The following is a 22,513-nucleotide window of genomic DNA, read 5'->3' on the forward strand; positions in this document are numbered from 1 at the left end:
ATTTGCAACATTATTTTACAAATCCAAATAGACAAGCTAACTGTATAACAGAATAATTCCATTGAGGAACAGAGCAAACGAATATAGATGACCGGCCAACGAACAATTTCGAATCGTTTCAAACGGAAACGATCAGTCAGGCCAGTGATCAGAAAGCGTTATTCGGCTGCTGATAACAGACCTGCTCGAATATCCAGATATTAATAGTAGCAATGTCTGCGTCGTTGGATAGGTATCGCCCGTTATCTTCGATTGTCCGATTAGCCGTCGTTTTATTTGATTATCCGTGCTGCATAGCTACACACGGGTTCGCTCGATAATCCGTTCATCCTTGTATTTTACGTGTAATAACAGGAATGGCTGGCTAAATAACGGTATAACCGGATTAAACGTGGTAATTGCAGAAGAGTAATCACGTAGCCGTGCACAGGCTTCAAACTTGGCGTCAATGCGTAAATGAATCCGCGATAACTTCAAGTAACGTGGCAAGCATGGCATTTACCGACACGAACTCGTAAGCGAACTATAGGCGGTGAATATGAATCTCATCGCTATTGTTTCTAAGCTGATATACGATATGTAGTCGTTAGACTGTAATTTTTTTATTAAATTTCATATTTGAACGCAGGTAAGAAAATGGAAACCCGATAGAAATGTGCTTCGTCTACTAAGTAGAAATTATAACGAGCATTCTGCTTTGGTTACTTTGTACTATATTTCTGCATGGCGTTCTATGAATTTTTAAACGCATAATGTGCATAAATGTGTGACAATCCGTAGTCTAATAATTATAATAATAATTACGCGAATAACGTAAATAACGATGTGAAATCAATTTCGCTATAACGTGACAGTTGAACCGATCGAAAACTTGGCGAAAAGCGAAGAAAGATACTGCCAATTACGAACAATGATATATACATGGCAAGTAAATAAAAAGAGTCGAAGACTAGTTTCTTTCGGAGTTTCTTACATTTACTGATTCGCGAATGGACCTTTAGTAATTAGAAGAAACAGTTAGTAATTAGTCGCTACGAGGCTAACTTTCTGTCCGAAATTCCACGTCCTCGCGCAACTCCACTTTCTTCTCGTCCCAGTGCTAATGTGATTATCCCCCCTCAACTATGTGCTGCAACGTAGGAAAGTAACGTATTCTAAAACCTACAGTCTTAATTCCCATTTCTAACACGTGTTCTGTAAACCGCTAGCGCTACAATTATCGACTTGTATTGTACACCTAAATATACTCTACATAGTTGACGATAATTAAATTAACAATGACGCAAATCGGTAGATATACGTAATTGATTTTATATCCGAATAAAAATCGGCGTTAATTTTACTAAAAGTTGCCGCGTATTTTCAATGATCGGGGAAGCACAAAAAACGTCGTTGTTTTTCAATTCATCCAACGGGAAATCCTTAAATAAATTTACCAAACTATTAAATTAAAATACTGATCGAACATCGAGACATAGTAGACATATTCTCGTCTGTAATTCCCTTTCACCGAAGACCATTACAAAAGCTTATCCGAAGATCATAAAATACTCGAGTGATAAAATATCAAGACACGAAATGATCCGAAAAATGGAATATGAGCGGGGCTCAAGGATTTACCGGCGAAGAGATCGAATCTGGTCCTGCTCCTCTCACTGTCCTCGAAACCCTCAAGGTCGTCCTCGTAATCCTCGTAATCCTCCACGCGTTCCCTCCTCTCTTTCTCGCTGACATTCTTCGGCAACGCATTGCTGGTAGTCCTTTGAGCGTGTCTCATTCTGGCCTGGTTATTGCTACTGAAGAGGACAGCTGGCGGCGGCGGCGTCGACAGCTGCGACCCCTGAAGACGCCTCTGAAGATATCTGGCCAAGATCGCCTGTACCGCGTCTGTCTCCGCGCCGCCTGCAAGACAGAAATCATGTTGCTCTCGTAATCAGGCCAATTACCTTGCGTTTGTGTGTGAGTTTTTTTTTTGTTTCTTTTTTTATTTCGTTTTGTTTTTTTAAATTCATTTATTTCATTTTTATTCCGCTTCGTTCTCTTTCGATACATTTTTATATTGTACGCCGACGTTCTCAGCCACCAGAGAGATATACACCGAAGGCAATTGTCGCAAACGCTTCTCCTACATTCTCTGACTTGAGTCCGTTATCTCAGCATCTAAGATACGGATCTGTTAGGTTATTTTGTCGACGAGTCCACTGACAAAACTCATCGTCCCTTCCTTTTCTTCCTTTTCCGTTTGTCCTTCTTTCCTTTCTTACAGCGTCACGCCATAGTTACGCTCCTACTTCGTCGAACTTAATTTTAAAGACACTTCAAGGTGCATTCGATACATTCCAACCAAGTATTTTTCGTTTGAACTAAAACTCGATATATCCGTCGTAACGTGGAACGAAACTTTATGTACACCGTGTACGAAGTTCGTGTATGTAGTTTCGTGAAACTGTACGTACTTTTGTATTATCCTTTCATGCTTCATGCATTCCTATCCATCCGTTATCGTTGCATAGTGGCATTCTAAAAAAGTGCAATTTTACCGAACGACAAGTGACGACTTATGAAAGCAATAATATACGTTATATCATCTTTTGTTCCATTATCTACGTGTTCCTTCTTTATTTCTCTCTCTTTCTCTCTCTTTCTCTCTCTCTCTCTTTCTCTTTACCGCTCTCTCACCTATTCCGATACGTCTCATCTCTTTTTCTCTCTTGCTGTTCTTCTGCCTTAATTCCAAATACGTCGTGAAACGCCGTGCATCTAAAGTTTCTCGTACATTCGTATGCATGAAACTTTTCGTACGACTCGCTAAGAGCTCCTAAGAGGGCCACGGAACCGGAGTAATACACTGCTCCGCGTCTCCGTCTTCCTTTCTTCTATTCCGGGTTTTTGACCAGCTGTGGGAAACATTCTGTGAAAATGTCGTCACTTAGGGAACGTTTTCCCCCGTTCGTCGCTACGCTGATCTATTTCACTTCCTTTCGCGGTGTCTTTAACATATTTCTCCTTATCCTTTGGTATAATCCGCGTGAAAATTGTTCGTTATTGTCGTGCGACGTTGGAGGATGTACAGTGGTAACGCAGGATGATCGTGACTAGTTCTATCGCGTTAGATTTCCTTTAGTAAAATTGTAATGGAGCAAGTATCGTGGTTTATCAGTTTTCCGTTTTCTTATTTCTGAATTTGTAAGGGTTGCAAATATCGAATTTATTGACGTCGAAGCAGTATCAACTCGATGTTCGTCGTTGCGTGATCATCTTTCTGCTGCAGTATCGCTGTCGTTCAGCTTGAAACAGTAATGCACTTTCTTGCGAATGGAAACGAATAGAAGCTTACAGAAGTCTCGATATTCGCGTAAGAAGCTTGCGCAGGTAGCAACCACTTCGATGGTAAGGGAAGAGAATGTTGTTTGGTAGAAAATAAAGCTGTTTAAAAATATCCGTAGTTGTCTATGCTAGCGTTTTAAGGCATCGAGAAACGATGTCTGATTTAATATCTTGACAGATTCATTTGTCATTTTTAATGCAGTATTTTTGACGTTGACCTAGTGGCACCCATTGTAAAGCTAACTGTACTCGATGTAGCTTCGTTATGATAATTACACGATTTCTATTTATAGGATCTGAATAATTTATCAGATCTATCGAAGGAAAGCATAATTTCTATCGTAGGAGGCACTTCAAATCGTGTATTCAAAATACATGTCAATCATGAACAATTACAAAGATACCCGTAACTTATATAAGCACACTTTATTTAATCCCTTCGCTTACACAGCATCCCAAAATCTCCGCGTTCAAATACGAAATTATGATACAACTTTCACCAAATTCCCCGTACAGATTATCGTCGAAATCCAGTAGTTTATGATTCGACCTCGATTCCAATTGCAATCGTATATTCGATTTTTTCGGTCAACGGAGTAACTTCATTTTCATAGGAGAGAAGATTATTTCGAATTACTTCGTAAGTATACGTGTTAACATTAAGTAGGGACTTTCGAATAAAAGTGTCGTAATTTTTCTTAGTTTCAATTCTTGTCCGATGATCACTCTTCTAAGAGATCGCCTTCAAATTTTTCATTAATCCGTGTTTTCATAATCGGCTATTACGTTATGTACGGCGTAATTCGATTACGTAATATTCCTGGATTCTTTTTACGACAGCGTATACTATAACTAGACCGTACGTTGTTATACATTTACGAGATATTTAGAAATATAAAAATTTGTCAAACGTACGTCTAAAGTCAGTGAAATATCCCATATAGAATATTCCTTGTAACATTTAATACCTGGAACAAATATCAGCTTGGATTCCATCTCTCTAATTCTCTTCGCAAAAATACAAATCTGCATCGGTATCCGCGTTTCAATCGTAATCTTTGATACGCCAAATAAATCTGTGTTTGAATTACATTCGCAAAGCTAAATTGTACGGACATGCGTAAATTCGCGTAAACATTCGCAGTCTACTAATTGCAGCCGTCATGAACGTAGATCTTGCGAAGCCTAATAGCAGTGAGATCGACCGGCAACGGAGCATAAAATCGTCCGACACTTTATTTATAGAGGATCACGAGGATGAACGTGACACGAAGCGGTAACTTACGACACGTTCCAGAGAGAGATTGGTCGAAACGTAGCTGACTAACCGAGAATCAGGATCACGTGATTAAAGCATCGACGTTATGCCGAGTGTGTAACTGCGTTTGCTCGTAAAGGTAAATGATATGCAACGGAGCCACTCGACCTGGCAGGACACTCCATTAGAGAGTCCTCGCAACGTGGGCATGCGTTTGACGTTCAACGGCGTCCTCGAATCGTCAACGTCACGTATACGTGCGATGCGTACGAATTAAAGGGTGCACCGGATACTCGATACACCACTCGTGGATAGGAAGTGGTGAAAAACCAATGCTCGATACCGCTGGGCACCGTTTCATTCAGATAATACTCGTCGACGAGAAAGAAACGAGGACGTTTGATCGATGAACGTGATACGATGCGATCCCGATTCGCCTTTAATCCCTTGATAGATACATTATCTTTATTTGCAGATGAAATATCGCGATTGAAACGGTTATTATGGACAGAGTTCGTTCAACTTTCTCACATTTTCATGTTGAGTGGTTTAAAGAAACGTTCGATTTTTGAATGATATAATTTTGCATGGATTTCGTCGAGTTTATCAATGGAAATAACGTCGTTACAGGTATTTAGTTTTTCATACGATCCTGATCGATTTCGATAATATTTGGAAATTATAGGCGATTCGTGGCAATTTAGGGAACTTTGTGAATTTCATATCTATAAATTATAGGGAACTTAGGTCAAGTAATAATTAATTAAGAACACACGATACTCGATATCGTCGTTGGTATCTAACGTGTTGATTTAGAAACCTAAAGTTTTATGCAACTAGTAAATTATTAATGACGGACTATTGGATAATGGATCGATAGAATAGGTACCCGTTTTCTTACTATTACGATCAGGTTCAATGAAATTCAGGAAACTTGTGTTAAATTGCGGAGAACTTAAACCGACGATAAAAATATCGGTAGAAATTCCAATGATTTCCAAGGAGCTGAATCAATAGTTTATTCAATTCTACTTTGTTGTTCAATGTATTAACGTAACGTAAAACATAATATTTACCATACGACATCTACTATCTAGAAATTATTAAATACCAGAAGCTATTCATTTTCGAAAAGGAAATTCAAAAGATACGAAACTTTACGAGTCCGCGTTCTTTGTGTCGAGTTCCGGTAACACAATGCCGTTCTCATTACGTTTCGTGGCCTCGAACTTCGTGACATTGAGTCTTTAAACATGTAGTTGACAGTTGTCGGTAATGGATCGGGTTTGTCACGACCCGATCGTATCTGCCGTAAAATCACCGTGACACGACATATTAAATTCCACGATGCCATACATATTAACATCGAGCACATTTGCAATTCTAGAGGCTGGGTCGTTTAATATCTCAGGCGAAATATCGTTTGCATAAAATTGTATCTTCCAATTTATTGAACGTGTTCGAAATTCGTCTTCCTTGATGCACCGCGACCGGTTTAATTCCCACGCATTTGAATATTCGCGTTCATATTCGTCGGCGAAAAATATTTGCACCGAAAATGCATTTAGAACGGTTCCGGGAAATTAATTCCAAACTACGCCACGGTCCAGCCATGTTTCAAATTACAAATGCTATACTTACTTCACTTTTACATTGTTCCCGACCGTGCCGCTCTCCCGGAAGTCACGCGCGCACGATGAAAGGGATGAAAAAAAAAAAAGAAAAAAAAATACCAAACGATCAAAAAGTTGGAAACGAACAAACTTCGCGTAGGTATATCTAAACCGGAACATTGCGGGATAAAGCAAAAAACAATCGCAAATCGCTCAGTCGCCACCGCAAAATTCGCATCTTTCGGTAACCTAAATCTCTCGTGGAAAGAAAATTACTTGAATTTCATTAGGAAAGAAATTAACGTAACAAAAAGAAAACAATTGCAAAGATGCGCGAGTGAGGACGTGCCAGGATAACATGCAGAAATTCTCGTTTTCGTGATCGTGTTACCTGCATAATTCTGCTACTATGCGAATGTCAAGTATCCTGGGATACGAGAGCTCGATATTACCACTAATCTGCATCTGTTCGCTCGCTGTCCTCGCGTGGAACGTTTTGCTCGTGGTGTCGAGCGTCCGGAGGTTGTTATCGATCTACGAGGTGAACAAGTCGAGAAGAAGGTGGAAGAAATCGACGTCGGATCATCTGGTACCGAGAAGCGTCTCGTGGCGCGGAGGAAATCAATTATTGACCAGGTCTCCCGCCGAGAACCAGCGTAATTACGTCGATTTTGTCGCGCAAGCCCGTTCGTACGCGTGGCTACCTCGTAATTGAATTTAATTGATTGTATCGCGCCGATTGCGCTCCCGACCCCCCCCCCCGTTATTTTCCGATGAATTTTCGTACGCGGAATCCGTTACTTCCGCGACCATGGTAAAAAGTAATTAAATCGCGGCCCGTCAAATCGAATAATCACGAAAAGGTTGATCGATTCGATTCAATTTCCAAGTTGACGCTGACTTTCGTTCTACGTGCGACGAATATTGCGTACGGTCGATGAGTAATCGCTTTGTCGGCCAATCCGATAGGCGTTGCTGACTTCCAGATTGTTGCGTACTTGTCTTCTCACTCGGTGGTTTTTTATCATACGAGGAAATACTCGCGTACTTCTATCGACGTATAGAGACTTGTTAGTATTCATAAGAATGGATTAGACGATCGTTGAATGATGTAAGAGAATTGTTGAATTTGTTATCGATTGATTTAAATAGCTAATTCAGATAAGAACCATATGTTCGAATATATCTATTTTGTCATTAATTTAACAGCTCGTTAATCTCTTAAAGAATAAATTCGATGATTTTTATACTGTATCATACGTACAAACGAATACTCTTGTTGTCTCCTCTTATTATTTTGAAAGACAGTTAACTTCGATAAGAATCGACTAATTTCCTCGAAGATCTGCTTTCAGCGTGCATAGGCGTCCGGAGTTCGAACCTTGCACAGTCAAACGTCTACTCGGGGAGATCTTTCAAGATATTCGTGCATCTTTCAGGAAGAATTTGAAAAGTCATTTGGAAAAGCGAAAGAAGCGTCGTTATGATTCAATCTCGATAGAAATCACCGGGCAGAATATTAGAAACGACATGGACGTTTATTTAGATAAAACCTCGAACGACGACGTCACTCTGGAAACGAATTTCGATGCAGCAGCCGATAAATTAAAAAACGTGGAACCGTCGACGAGCGAGGGAAAGAATTCACAGTACGATGCAACGTTCCAAGAAAGCCGCGCAACATCCTCGTCGAAATTTATAGATTGGTCCGAGGGCAAACTCGCCGATTACGCTATGATGAAAAACGTTGCCATGGTTCCAGGAGTGGAAAGATATGCAGAGGACGCGTTTGCTCGTGAAAACGAGAATACGTGCCCGAACAACAACGAGGTTCGTTCGTCGTATAAATTCGAGGCGCATTTAGAAATTGGAAGGGACGGCGGACATTCGCAGCAACGTTTGGCAAATTTCGAGATGAGAAATGAAAAACCTTCGGAGGCGACGGTGAGTCGTTTCCTGGCGGAGAAGTTTCTCGTTTCGATCTTACAAGAGGACGTCGTGTTCGCGAAAAATTCGCAACAACTTCCGAACGAAAAGGTAGTTGATTTCGAGATGGATGCATCGGAAGAAACTGCTCGTGCATCGAAAGGATCCGTGGAGGTGGAACAAAAGGAAAATGAAAATCTTGCAAAGGTAGCTGATACGTTCGAGGAATTTTCGTTCTGCGAGGCAGCGGATAAGGATGACGATGCGCGTACGCGGAAGGACGATTATTTCGACGAACAGTTTGGAATAGACCCAAAAAGCGAGGCAAATTGTACGGAAGAAAAATCTGCGTTTCATTGGAGCAAGAGTGCGATATCTCGAAGCAAAGATGGGGAGGAAGACGTTGGATCGTCTCCAAAGAAGAATTGGACGAGGAACGACAGAAGAACGGAATCTACGATTTTCTTTAGCCGATCGTAAGTCAATTAGAACGAGAATACTCGATGTGTTTTTACGATCGTACGATACTCGTCGTGGATACTCGCGACTGAAATTTCAATCGAAACGACACGATTGAAATTTTAACTATAGTTCCATCCTTTCCACGGTTTCAACCGAAATTGTCGCGAACGCGATGTCATCGCTCTGTCCTCGTATATTATTTAACGCTTTCTAATCCGTCGGATTGATTTGGATCGGCTAGTAACTCAGTAATCCCGTGTTTTCTCGAAAGAGAAAAGCAAATTGCAGAAATGTCATCGACCCGTGGCATTAAATTTCTAAACACACTACGCTTTCGTTCGTTCCTTATACCGTATAATTACACACATCATAAAACGATGCACACGTGAAAGTTGTTGGAAAAAATACTCGACAGACGCGCCACCAGTTCCGGCAAAGAGGAGGAGGAATTGAACGTTATCGTTCGACGTATGATCGTCATGGAATTGAAGAGGCATCGAAAGAGAGAACAGGCGATGTTGAAGAAGTCTCATTCCGATACGGAGAACGTGCTCGCAAGAAAAAGGTGCAACAACGAAAACAGGTATGTTCGATGTTTGTTTCTTTCGTTTCTTCGAATCGTTGCTCGGTAGACACGCGCAATTGTTTCAGAACAGGTCTGTTCGGCGTCAAAGGCCAAACGTTTTTCCGAGATTTGCTGGAGCTGGAGGAAAGCCTGAGAAATAGTATCGACAACGCGTCAGACAGCCAATCCGCCATAGTCGACGAAAGGATCGCGAAACGTCAAGATCGCGCGGAACAAGATGGAAATCGTTCAAAGAACGACGTACAGAACGACGTGACGTTGCTGGATCGTGTACGCGACTCGATAAATTCGATGGCAACCAGCACCTGCAAGATCCACTCGAATATTCAGCTGGAAAGAAAAGTCAATGCACCTTGCCTGAAGGACGCCGTGGCGGAACGATCGATCGGGCCTCGAAAGTACGTTGTTCGACGAATTATTTAACGGCCCGTTGGAATTTGCCAACCAACGTCACGCCCAGGGAGCCTTAAATTACGCCCGGAAACGTATTCAGGCGCGAGTTTGATGTCGCGTGCGGAACATAGGGAAAACATCGTCGATTCGCAACGCTGCTTTCATTATTCAGAGGCTTCTGACACGCCTGCAGACAGTCGACGCTCTGACAAAATTTCTATGCTTTATGCCGGCTCTTTCGCGTTAACGCGATTCTCTTTGTCCTTTAAAAATTTCATTCCGGCCAAATCGCAGATTTTCTATTCGGGCAACCGCGCGTAAGGCAACGATTATTCGATTCGCGTATTCTTCGAAATGGAAAATCGAGTTTAAATTAGACGATTTTAGACTAAGTTAGACGGTTACAACTGGTTGCGAATGTTTCGGAAAAATTGTGTATCTAGTGGATCTGTAATTTTCTAACGTTTGGTTTGTCGCTTTGGTTTGTAATTAGACTGCGAATGTTTATACATTTCCGGGAGATTTAAATTTCAACAGATCGTCGAGAGTAAAGAGCGTTTCCAGCGAATATTTGTACATACTTTTTTTCCATTCGAGAGATCTTTATCAGCTTCTACGTTTCATTTTCATTGTACGTATAACATTTTTCTGATCGTATGAAAATTCTACCAAACGACAAAGAATTTATCTTGAATTTAAATGCTATAACAAATGCAATGGTATTGAAATACTTTTCGCGGGCACTATATGTGTATAAACATCTACAGTTTGTTTATAATTCTCAACGTATTGTTTAACGCTTTGCTCAAACCTTTTCTAAGAACACCATTTATGTTGTCTAGAATGTTGACGACCGATCAGCAGAACCAGGTGAGCAAATCAACGCAGACAGAATACGTCTACGTAATACGAGCAGTGAGAAGTTGTCCCGTTCGAAGGAGACGACTTCCACTGCACTTGCAGCTACATCGGCTGGTATCGAGTCGCGATGCAGTTTGTTCTAAAACGGCTTACGCGAGTTTGGATTTGTCGACATACATCTTTCGAAAAGCTTCGGATAATCTCATTTACGAAAAGGGTAAAGCTAGTCGCAGTCCTAGCTACATTCCTAGGCCAGAAAGACATCGATGGAAATATGTGACGCCAAGCAAAGTCATCAAATGAAATAATAATAACGAAATCGAAATTAATTAAAGTACGCTGACAATATATAACACCATGTAACATTTAATTTTTGCAAAATATTATATTGTATTTGTGCTTCTTTTTCTCCGCAATATTCCCTAGTTCATACGCATTGTTGATAACTTTTTAGCCTATCCGATTGATCTTATCTTAATAATTCTAAACAAATTTAATAACATGGATCACCGATGACTACCGCGACACTCAACGCGTTAACATTTTACCGATACCGCTAGGATTCAACAGCATACGCACGTCCCACTGGCATCTCAGGCGCAGATTCTCCCTGGCGCCGGCTCTGTTTCGGTTCAGACTCTCCAATACCATTCTTTTTGTTCATTGCGGACGGTACGTTTTTCAAATTGGTATCAAACTCTGGAAGCTTACAAAGCAGCGCAGCTGACGCAACTGAGCAAGGTACCTTAGTACTAAATAACAAATTACTGCTCGAATAATGAGAAAGATCATCGGCGACAAAAAGCCGATTAATAGACTATCGATCGGTAAAGTGTTAAATAGTACAATCTCCTATCTATACGCTAGTGTTGGATGTTAAAATTATACTTATCGTCAACTATACATCGTAAGAGAGATATCGCGTTGAAATATTCGTCGGTGAAACAAAATGACCAATGTCCAGAATACCCTTAACGAATATGATACGAACGACGTTCGAACTTTCATTTAATCCGAAGCTTTCCAAGCTTGGCGACAGCAAGGGTCACCTGCGTTCTGGCCGGAAATCAAACGAGCCGCAACGAACACTTCCTGTTCTCCACGGATCTAAATTTACAGGCTCTCGACACGGTCACAGCCTGAAGTCCGTGGCACTCTAATTAGAAACTGGGCGTCGTTGTCGTTTGGCCACGCGTCGACAGGAGTCGCGACCTTTTAATTACCAACTCCATTTACTCGTGAAAGTCCAATCGATCTCACCTTCCAATACGAACCATCTCTGCGCTCTATTCGTTCGTTTTTCTTTCCTCGCAACGTACAAACATGTCAGAAACTTTTACGTCAGGATACAAAGTGCTGCTCGGCCAAGTCATTGAATCACTTACATGTGTATTTGTTTTCCAAGTTGCGAAGTAAGCGCCGTTGTATTTAATATAGTCCCTTGTGCCAGAAGTATTTTTTCAAGGCAACGCGATCATAGAACCGAACAGTCTCGTCGTACCTAAACTCTTTAGTCCTGAAATTCTAAACGATCGTACTCTCTTACGCAGTTTGAAGGCTCGTACAGATACGTCTAAAGTTTGTGCAACGAGTCAAGATACCAGCTATTATAATATACAGCTTATGATAATAATAGTAATATACAGTTTATAATAAACAGCTATAAACAAACATTCGCGTGCTGAAAGCACACGCGAGAGGCAGCAGATCTAACCATTGGCCGATCACCGAACGCTAGTCGTTTGTTCATATCCGGGACGAATTTCTCAGTCTCCAAAATTCGTAGTAAGTACGTAGTAAGTACGATATTTAAGAACTACGACAACGTCCCTGTCTTATTCAAATACCGTCACGTGCATATGTTTATAGCTGGACTCGTTGAACGGACTATAGTAATTTAGTCGAATGACGCGTAGCCACTTAGCACTAAGCGATTTGCCTGGTACATAGAAAGCGTTGGTTACACGTATAGCGTTAAGTAACATATAATGTTGAGTTACAAATTTAATTTGCTAGTTGCAAATGGCAAATTACTAAATTACACACCGGCTCGCTAAATCAATGGATACATCAGTACGAGCTTTAAGTATCGACCATAAATCTTCCTGAAGTTAAATAACGGCAGACTAACGGAACTAAAACTAAAATACACCGTTGCTAGGAAACAAGAGGCACACATAGCGTGCACGTAGAAACAGGGAACGGTTCTTTCAGAAACGACAAGCTTTTTGGGATAAACTCCGAAGACATCGAACGAACGACAGTCGATCGAAGTTTGGTTGACGAGCTTCCGACTGTTTTCACCGCAAAAATGTGAGACGACCCGCGCAAGATTCATACCGTGCGAGCAAATACGGCCAGGCTGCACGGCAAACTTACGGTACACGCAGCCTGTCGTACGTGACGAGCGGCTTGAGTAATTGTAAACAGAAGACGCTAAAGGCAGCAAGAAAGTTGCGCGACACTTGCCTCGGGCACCTCTCAGCTATTAGTTTGTATAGTCAACTGATAAACGTCTTGGAAGAAATTGATCCAAGAACAAACTCGTCGGTATCTCGTAGAGAAATCGTATTCGATTCGGTAAATTGTGAATAACTGACGGATGTCGCTCTTGTGGTTGTACGATAGAGAGTTTGTCGTCGTTTCGGACAACTAGACAGCTATTGACGAATTAATTTGACGTAGCTCTTTGGCGGATGAACGTTACCTGGAAGCTGACTATCTACGATGATTAGATTTTTAAGAAAGAAGAGTTAGGAAAGCAGTCTTGTTGAAACGAACGACGATGGCAGTTTTGATTCGTGTATATGTGCACGCGTGAGGTTGCCTTGCGTAGTTAATTTTACTTGGACAAAGTATATCGTTGGTATTTTATATCTTCGATAACGCTATGACGATGATCTTCCGTTAAAAGGTCAAATTTCTGGCAAAAGTTGTAATAAAATGAAGAATATATTTCTAAAATGGAATACGAATAATGTTGAAGCAACGGACGAATCTTTAATCGAACAATCGCTAGAAGATACGGTGTAATGTTGCACAATGTGTTGGTAATTCTGTTATTTAAGGTTTTGTTAAATTTACTTAATAACGGAAAAATGCACTGCACCATAGTTTGCAGCAAAATATTATGTAATTAAGACCCCAATTCGTTTCTGCACGGTCCAGGCTCGTTAGTGTTTTCGACACGTAAGAAATCGGGAAACAGCTCGCCGAATTTTTGCAGTCACGCTCGATCTGTTGTGCAACTTCTTTTCGTTGAACGGAAGATAAACGAATGAAACGGATGACATCGCGAAACAAGCAAACACTATCTCTTTTTCGCGGAATAATTGCTCAGCAAGAAATTGGACGCGTCTCGTTTGACGCTGCTTTCGTACGAAACTTTTTATTTCAACGATAATGGCTTGGAATTCCCGTTGCGTCTACACGCTCGTTATTACGCGTTTGAAGATCGGTGTCGAGTGTTTAACAACGCCAGTTCAGAGAAATGTGATATGAAGATGTTATAAGTGGAACGACGACGAGTCACTGACCACTCGAGTATTTATCAACTTTCTCCTAATTGCGAACTTCATTTTTCCAGGTATCGTCGCGTATAACGGAACTTCTAATCGACAAATGTCGAAAGTCCACAGCGTTCCTTTTCTCCGAACGAAAAATTGACGAAATAAATCGAATCGAATGAAACAAGTATAAGTTACGAAAATGGATTTCTTCTCGTATCGCTTTTTCTGTTGAATCACTGTTGAATCGCGTTTTAAGTTATTCGAAATAACAAGGAAATATAATATGTAATATGTAATGTAATGTAACATATTATAATATATAACGTAATATAATATGTAAATAATAAAATCGATAATCGTGTCGTCAATTGCGACGTTATTAGCGACGGAAGCGGTTATACCAAATATCGATTAAATCTGATATATAAACAAGAAATTCTTTTCTTTTCTTATTCTTTCGTCAGGCATACTTAGGACGATGGAATCAAGCATATTTCGTACCCACGCGCTCTTCGCTTAAATCAATTTAATCCTACGGTTCAATTAGTTTCTTCGTAAATCCTACTTCATAGTCGCCGTTCGATGTTATCGACACTTCAAGGCCCATTTCCATAAATTACCAGTCTGAATTATGGTGGCGAACGAAAAAGGTCGCCTCATCGAACTCCGATCTCGGAGATGTAACGTTAGCCTGTAACGCAACGATCGTTCCATTAATGTCCCGCTGTTAGAAACCAGTCTCGTCTAGCCATATTCAAGGTATGCGAGTACAGTGTCTGAAAAGAGTACTCGCGCAGAAATGTACACGGTGTAAGTTTACGTCTGCTCCTGCGCTATAAACATATTATATTTAATCTAATTAATTTAACGTAACAGCTGCCTCTTATCGATAAGCTTTATTACGCGTTTATTTTAGGAAGCAGATTTCGTATGCATCGTCTATACGATGCAGATACTATCGCCGTAGTATAATTAAGTTTAATTAATATCTACGATAGCTATAGTTAACTTGATCATTCAAAATTTCAATAGTTTAATAACCAGACATTTGTGAAAATGTTTGGTGAGGTATAGATTTATGGTGAAATTAAGAGGAGGTGGAATATAGAGATTGTACGCAGGAGAGTTTCAAGGCAAGCATCGGCTCTTTTCTGCTTGAACCCTGAAATCAACAGAAATAAAGGTGGGTACTCGTTCCTCTTCGCTATCTTTTTTCCCTCCGTTCCTTGTTTTCCTTGATTTTCCTTCCTTTCCATTCTCTCTCATTTCTTTCTCAATTCCTCTTTACCTTGTCTTACTTTTCCTCCCTTTCTTTCTTCCTTCTTCTGCTTCCGCACATTTTTCTCCCTTACATTTTGCTTCCGATAAAACAAGATGAATCGTAGATAGAGCGCAAGATTTAAAAATTTTGCACAGCTTCGCAACCTAGTCTTATGCATACGAACGAAGAAACAGACTCGTGGTTCTTCCCTGCTTTAATAAAATTGCAAAGCGTGAATTTCGAATCTGCGCAAAATTTCTCTCGCGCTCTGAGTAATGTCAAGGGATTAAACGGGAAATTCGCTAAAACAGACACGTTTCGAGGTGTTAGTATTTCAGCAGAACGCAATCAGTTGTAATTACAAACGTAAATTCATATACATATTATCGTCCGTGACGATCGATAGTGTTTCCAATGCGCATCATTGAGTCGATACACAATGCATCGTACTATGTCCATGATCGGGCTATTTTCACCGCCGCGCACAGATGCAGCTGCAGTTCGAAATGCGAATTATTTGATAATAGACAAACAACGAAATCTACCATCTGCAGAATCAACCTGTCGTTTTAGCGACCCTCCCCGTCCTTTGCGTGGAAGTCTATTTCAATATGTTGTGACGACGTGTCAGCGCATATTTGAGACGATGTGACGAATGTTACTGGACGATGGGTCGGATGTCAAAAGCAACGCGTCCGTTCATCGTCGATTTTGCGTTTGTGCCTGACGGCGCTTACACAGCCGTTTCGGATCATCTGGCACCGTACGATATATTTTAGTCGCAAGACTCGAAACTTATATTTGACTTATTCGTTTCGGGAAAAATAATTCATGCGTTTAAATTATAGAGCTAAAAACGTGTGATCTATTGTTCTTTGGCGTTCGATGATTAATTTAGAAAATTTCAACAGGATAAATTTCTCATGATTTTTAGGAACAGAACAGGATACTCTTTTAAGGTATCGAGTTAATTAATAATTAAATGGATCTTTTAGAGACGCGATTATGTCTTCGATAATTTATTTATTGAAGGAATCGAGATTTTCGTAGTGACATTCGTGCAATTAACGTCAAAATACCTGGATACTTAGTCGCTTTAACGTGGTACAATATAATCTAATAAAACAATGTGCATATTAATCATCGCCTGGAAAGATTGTAATTAATATCACGATAATTTCGATCGCGATAATAACGCGATTGACATATTTTAATAGGCGATGAAGAAACTTCTTAATGGACGCGAGAACACTGAAGATTAAGTTACTCGGAAAATTGTTGTTTGATACTGTTAAACAGCTGGAAAATTACGCGCCTGAGTAACTAAAGTAAACGACGCTGTCACGAAACGCTTAATAACTGTAACTGCGTGTTTCGTTGTACTGCTTCTACCATTTAACGAGTTTCTCCATTAATAGTACGATACATACATATGCGTGTCACGTTTCGCACAGTGTCGCGATGCTGCTTTTTCCACCTGTGAAGTTAAAAAAGGTATCAGATCGAAACGTATCTTCTCGTTAATTCTTTTCCTCTAGGAAATAGTATTTTGTCGTCAACTGTTTTAATTAGCTCGTTCGTTACGCAATTCTATCGAGTCTTTCACGCGCGAACATCTTTTCGACCGTAGGGAAATTTTTCCTGATTATTTATAATCGAAAAGCATTTTCGTATGTTTATGTATAAAAGACACAATGCACAGCAGGCCAACTTTACAGAAAAGAGATACATCTGTCTTTTGGTTAATTGATAACTTCGTCGCGTATATATGCAACGTCGAGCACGAAAGAGTCATTATACGTTATCTGAATAAAAAATAGCTCGACCTGTTCGTTATGAAAATTTTTTAGCGTAAAAACCAATGAATATTCTACGTGCCAAGAGCCGACAGTTTAGAGCCATCACGTAGTATTAACTTGTCAGAAAAGTTTCTTTCGTTTTATAAGGAAATAATAGACGCACAATGTTTTTCGTTTTATATTAGTTTATTGAATTATGCACGAACGTGACAATAGAAATATAACGAAATGGATCATACCTAATTCGATAAAATAATATAAAACAGAAATTGTTGTTCGTCTATTATCACCTCATGAAACGAAAGAAACTTTTCGGACAACATAGTACATAGAATTCAACGATTTAAGCAAAAACCTACGACGTTGCTGTCGTAGACACCTTTAATTCCAAACTTTTAATATACAAATATATTTTATTTTATTTTATGAGGCCAATACACGTAATCGCGAACGCTTCTCGTTAATTTGGCTGGTCAGACCAGCGAGAAAGTCCAAAATGTAGGGGATGAAAAGGGCAAGAGAAGGATAAAGAGGTAAAGGGGGACTCGTTCAAACGCAAATTATCGCCGGCTCCATTTCCATTTTACGAACAATGCACAATGAACCGCGCCGGAAATAAGAATGAGTTTTCGCCCATTCATGCGTATGTACCGCCCTTCCCTGTCTTCTCCATCTTTCCCTTGCTCCCTTGCTTCTTTTTCTTCTTCTTCTTCTTTTTTTCTCTCGTTCTGTCTCACGATCAGAAGCACTTACTGGTCTACGAGGAGAATCGGGTTTCCTTGATGACAGAGAATTGTCTTGCACTTTGCGCGCACTCTTCGCCTTCAGGATGCTCCTGAGATTCTCCAGAAGCCCATTTACGAATGCATTCGAAGAATAACTCCCCTCCTACGACTCTTTTCTTGAAGAGTATTGCGTTCGCATTGTACGGTAATACCGGCCAGCAGTTTGTATTCTTGTACCTAATATCTGCGTCTTTTGTAGGGGAGTAATGCAGCGCAGGGATATACTGTAGTTATTTCTATTCTTTATTACGTTCAAACAAGGAAATTTATTAAGTTTATTGTAAGAAAGTAGACGTTGTAACACCGCAACGTTAATTATTACGATAAAAAAACAGAGCGATAAGATATATTTTTACGATTAAGGTTGTATTTTCGACCAATCGCGAGGAAACACGTCAACGGGAGTCGTAAATTCCCGTTGCGATTATAATAATCGACACCACGAGTTGATCGATCCCCTGATTTCCGTTAAGATAATGGGGGTGGTTGAGAGGGTATAACACTGTGATTCACAGGGTTATAAAATTGATATTTTTCCCACTTAAGTTACACCGTTGCTTATGATATATATCGTCGACAATGAATTAGCGTATAGAGACGCGATGCAATGGCACACTATAGAGTTTTGTTGTAGTAGACTAACCCCTTACTGACATGTTGACTTTTCTAGCGTTGTATAATAAGTAAAGCTCAGTGACGATGCTGTGTCGAAGGAAAGCCAGCGATGGGTGTGTCTAGCGCACGGAACCATCGGATTTGTTCATGACATTTCTGGTCAGGAAAGTGAGGGCAGTATACATTGCTTCTGATTGGATAAACGAGAGTTGGTGGACTAGGAAGGGTCTTAGCCGCCCTCCATAGGAAGTTGCTAGTGGAAAGCATCGTACGTGAGAAAAACTAACTTTCCCGTGTCAAGCCGTAGTAGGGAAGAATCTTTGGAAAATGATTTAGAAACAAAGATATTTGTTCGGTCTGAAGGACCTCAGCTAGCAATGACGGGTCCTTAAGACTATTGAGGGTACGCAGTAAGGATGAGCGGACATCTGGTTTCCGTCTGGCCCGCGGTGTGTGGCTTGGTTTAGGTAGAGTGTCATCCGACGTAACAAAGGTAATCAATTAATTGCTAGTCGATTCGTTTGTCACGTGGTCGTGACTCGTGAATAATATCGACGTTATGCTTCCTAACGCGACACGGTCCGATTCTCTTCGTGATTACCAAAATCATCTGTTTATTGATAAATGTCGCGACTAATTACTAGCAGGTACGCTTAATTATTAACGATATGAATGATAGCGAATAGCGAAAACAGGAGCTTTTCAGACAACTTGATACCTGATATTTTCAAACAGATGTAAGTCTGTTTAAATTTTCTCAGATATACGGGTGAAACTGTATTCTTTTAGCAAGTGCAAAGGGAAGAAAAGTTATGTTTTCATAGGTGTACAGTAGAATGAACTCTTAATTTTTCTCAATGGAATTTGTTTCGTACATATATGTATCCTTGGATACTAAATTAAGTATATAAATTTCTATTACGATTCCTTCTGCGGTAAAACATTCTATTTAATATATCGAAAATAATGCTCGAATCTAAGTGATTTATAGTTTCGTCGCTACGGATATTTATTACGGCTGTGGACACAGAAAGAGCGCGTTCTTTAATTCCCACACACACACATTATCTATTAAGGTATTTTTTATTATCACAAATTCGTTGCACGAAAGGAAATAATTAATTACCACGTCGCGCATCAAAAGATTCGGGACGACAGCGAAAAATTTTCGCCCGTCGACCAGCCATGAGCGATATCTTCCCAAGTCGTAAGTTCTCTTGGCAGTCGCCCGATCTGAAATTGCGCGTCTGTCTCTCCCATTCTTCGCAGAAAAGAAGATCCATCGAGGAAACACAAGCCAGACGATGGCTCCCACGATTTCTACGCACTGTTAGATCAAATCGAGAATCGTTTCATCGAGATATAATCGCGGTTAATACGTATTCTGCCAAAAATTGCGTTTCCCGTGTGTGCTCGTTCGTGTATTATTCCATCGGTTCATCGTCGAACATTTTTGGCAATTTTCCGATCTTCCTTTCTTCGCAGAACCCTGTCCCTTGCTTTTCCCTCGCGAACGAAAAGGGTGCAGGGGATAAAAAAGGAAAGAGGACTGGTAGAGAATTTCTTCTCGTCTTCGTCCCTGCACCCACCGTTTTTGTCCTCGATCCATCCGCTTTCACTCTTTTGCAAACGTCCTTCGTTTCTTCCGTTCTTCGTTTCTTTCTGATTCCATTTTCTTCCCGAATTTCGTATACAGAGTCACAAAACACGTAGAGAATATGTTTCTATGGTCACCCGAGGCTTACTTTTCAAGTGGAACAATTTTATATCACGTTGGAAGTGTACTAGCATCGATAAAGACTTCGTGTTTTTCATTGCAACGCGAAGGAACGAAACTATATAGATATTACGTTGAGTGATAACAGTTTCTTCAAGCATATCTTAGAAGGATACAAGTATTGATACTTTTATATAAAATCCATTTAATCAAGTGAATCTCGTTCGTATATCTTTCGTTAAGGAAATACTTCAATGCGTGTATTTCTGCTTTCCGTAAATAATATTCGCAGCACTGCTCGAAATACATGTACAGTCAAAATGCTACTCTCTTATTTTGTTCGGTTCGCGGATCTCAGAGCGAGAAACACAAAGTACGAATGATATACGCAGAGAGATTCGTCAACTGACTCATCGACATCGGTATATTTCGTAAAGTATTTCGAGCGTAAAATGAAATTGTTCGTAAGTTGCGATATGAGCCTCGGACGATATTTTTGCGCAGAAACCTCTTTCAGTGTTTCGATATCTACGACTAACACCATAAAAATATCCTCTACATATTTTGCGACACCCTGCATGGATAACATTCTCGTTTCTCCTACTCGATGAAATCCGGCGTACGCAACTTTTTCAGTTTCTCTACAACTCGTTGTATTCGTCTCGTTCTACCTCGCGCGTTTTCCCTTTCCACCGTCAAATTTCTCTCCTTTGTTCGTTTTCCTCTTCTAGCTTCTTGGCTTCGGCCAATATAGAGAACACGCGTCTCTTGCTTCCATAATGAAATTCGACTTCCTTTCAAGCTTGCCCTCTCTGTTGTCTCCTCTTCTACATCTTCTTATTCTTCTTCTTCTTCTTCTATACTCGTTCGACGATACGATGGAAGACCAGGCAAATAACCCGAGCTTCGACAAAGCTTACTCGCGGAGGAACACCGTCCCAGGAGATATCGTCTCGTCCTTAGATCAACGTCGTCGAAGGAATTGTTACTGACAATAAGAAGATCACGAGAACGAGTCCCCTTCTTCTGACGAGCCGAATTCGCGAAATTTGCACCAGCTCCATCTCGCGACTCTTTACTGCGGTAACATTAGGAGCTTTGGTACGTTTGGTACGAGGCGATACTTGAAAAATTGCAAAGTTCAATAACAATAAGTGTGATCGATATCGTCTTCTCAAATTTCTTCTCTTCTTTTTAGAAATCGCGATAGTCAGGAAATAATTGAAACAGAGTTAGTTATCTGTCTGTTTCGTGTCAAATTATAGAAATATCAAATAAATATCGTCTATGTTTAAACATTCTTGAGGCGATACTTGAGAAATTGCAAAGTTTAATAACAATGAGCGTCATCGATACCGTCTTCTCAAATTTATTTTCTTCTTTTCAGAAATTGCAATATTCAGGAAATAATTGAAACAGAGTTAGTTATCTGTCTGTTTCTTCTTAAATTTATTTTCTTCTTTTCAGAAATCGCGATAGTCAGGAAATAATTAAAACAGAGTTAGTTATCTGTCTGTTTCTTCTTAAATTTATTTTCTTCTTTTCAGAAATCGCGATAGTCAGGAAATAATTGAAACAGAGTTAGTTATCTGTCTGTTTCGCGTCAAATTATAGAAATATCAAATAAATATCGTTTTTGTTTAAACATTCTTGAGGCGATACTTGAAAAATTGCAAAGTTCAATAACAATAAGTGTGATCGATATCGTTTTCTCAAATTTCTTTTCTTCTTTTCAGAAATCGCGATAGTCAGGAAATAAGTGAAACAGAGTTAGTTATCTGTCTGTTTCGTGTCAAATTATAGAAATATCAAATAAATATTGTTTATGTTTAAACATTTTTACGAGTATTTTACGACGTTAATATTCCACAGATCCAGTGTCAATTTACTTCAAACTGTAATTAGATATATTAAAATACTTCTAAACTAATATAATGCGGTAAACGTGCGACGTGACATAACACAGCACAATACATCACGAAAGAATAGAATTCGATAACTACCATTCAAGAACTAACTCAGCCTCACGCTACGCATTCTAACGAAGGAAACGTGCAATCACGTCTCCTTGGATGCTCGCGCAATCGTCTTTTGTACCGTAATTTCACTCGGAGCTCAATCATCCTCAATCAAATCTCAATCGCTGACAAAAAGATCACCGATAATTCCCATTGCCGCAATACGTATTACAACTTTAAAACGTATCAATATTCCTAAATATAAAATACGATTGAATTATAACAGTCGTCAAACACAGAAGTAAATTTTGATATACTCTTGAAACGAAAAAATAGCGGATCGATAGATGAATCGATCAATTACTGCTATCAATCGCTCGTTACGTGCAAGCGCTTGCTCTTAATGCCGTGAAGTGTACACACTTGAATCGACGAAGCGTTCC

At 40.0% G+C, this 22,513-nt stretch overlaps 1 protein-coding gene across 15 annotated transcripts in view; it reads right to left on the minus strand.

Annotated features, from left to right (window-relative positions):
* LOC126872294 (C-type lectin 37Db-like) overlaps positions 1–22,513 on the minus strand; it is a 166,690-nt gene that overhangs the window by 70,887 nt on the left and 73,290 nt on the right. For 14 of the 15 annotated variants that reach the window (XM_050632127.1, XM_050632137.1, XM_050632112.1 and 11 more), the window contains one exon: positions 1,621–1,902. The exons of the other annotated variant lie outside the window; for it this stretch is intronic. In XM_050632127.1, coding sequence (XP_050488084.1) covers positions 1,621–1,902 — 282 coding nt within the window. The remainder of the gene's footprint in view (positions 1–1,620; positions 1,903–22,513) is intronic. 15 annotated transcript variants of the gene reach the window in all.

Source organism: Bombus huntii, chromosome 1 (assembly GCF_024542735.1).
Source record: "Bombus huntii isolate Logan2020A chromosome 1, iyBomHunt1.1, whole genome shotgun sequence".
Taxonomy (NCBI): Eukaryota; Metazoa; Arthropoda; class Insecta; order Hymenoptera; family Apidae; genus Bombus; species Bombus huntii.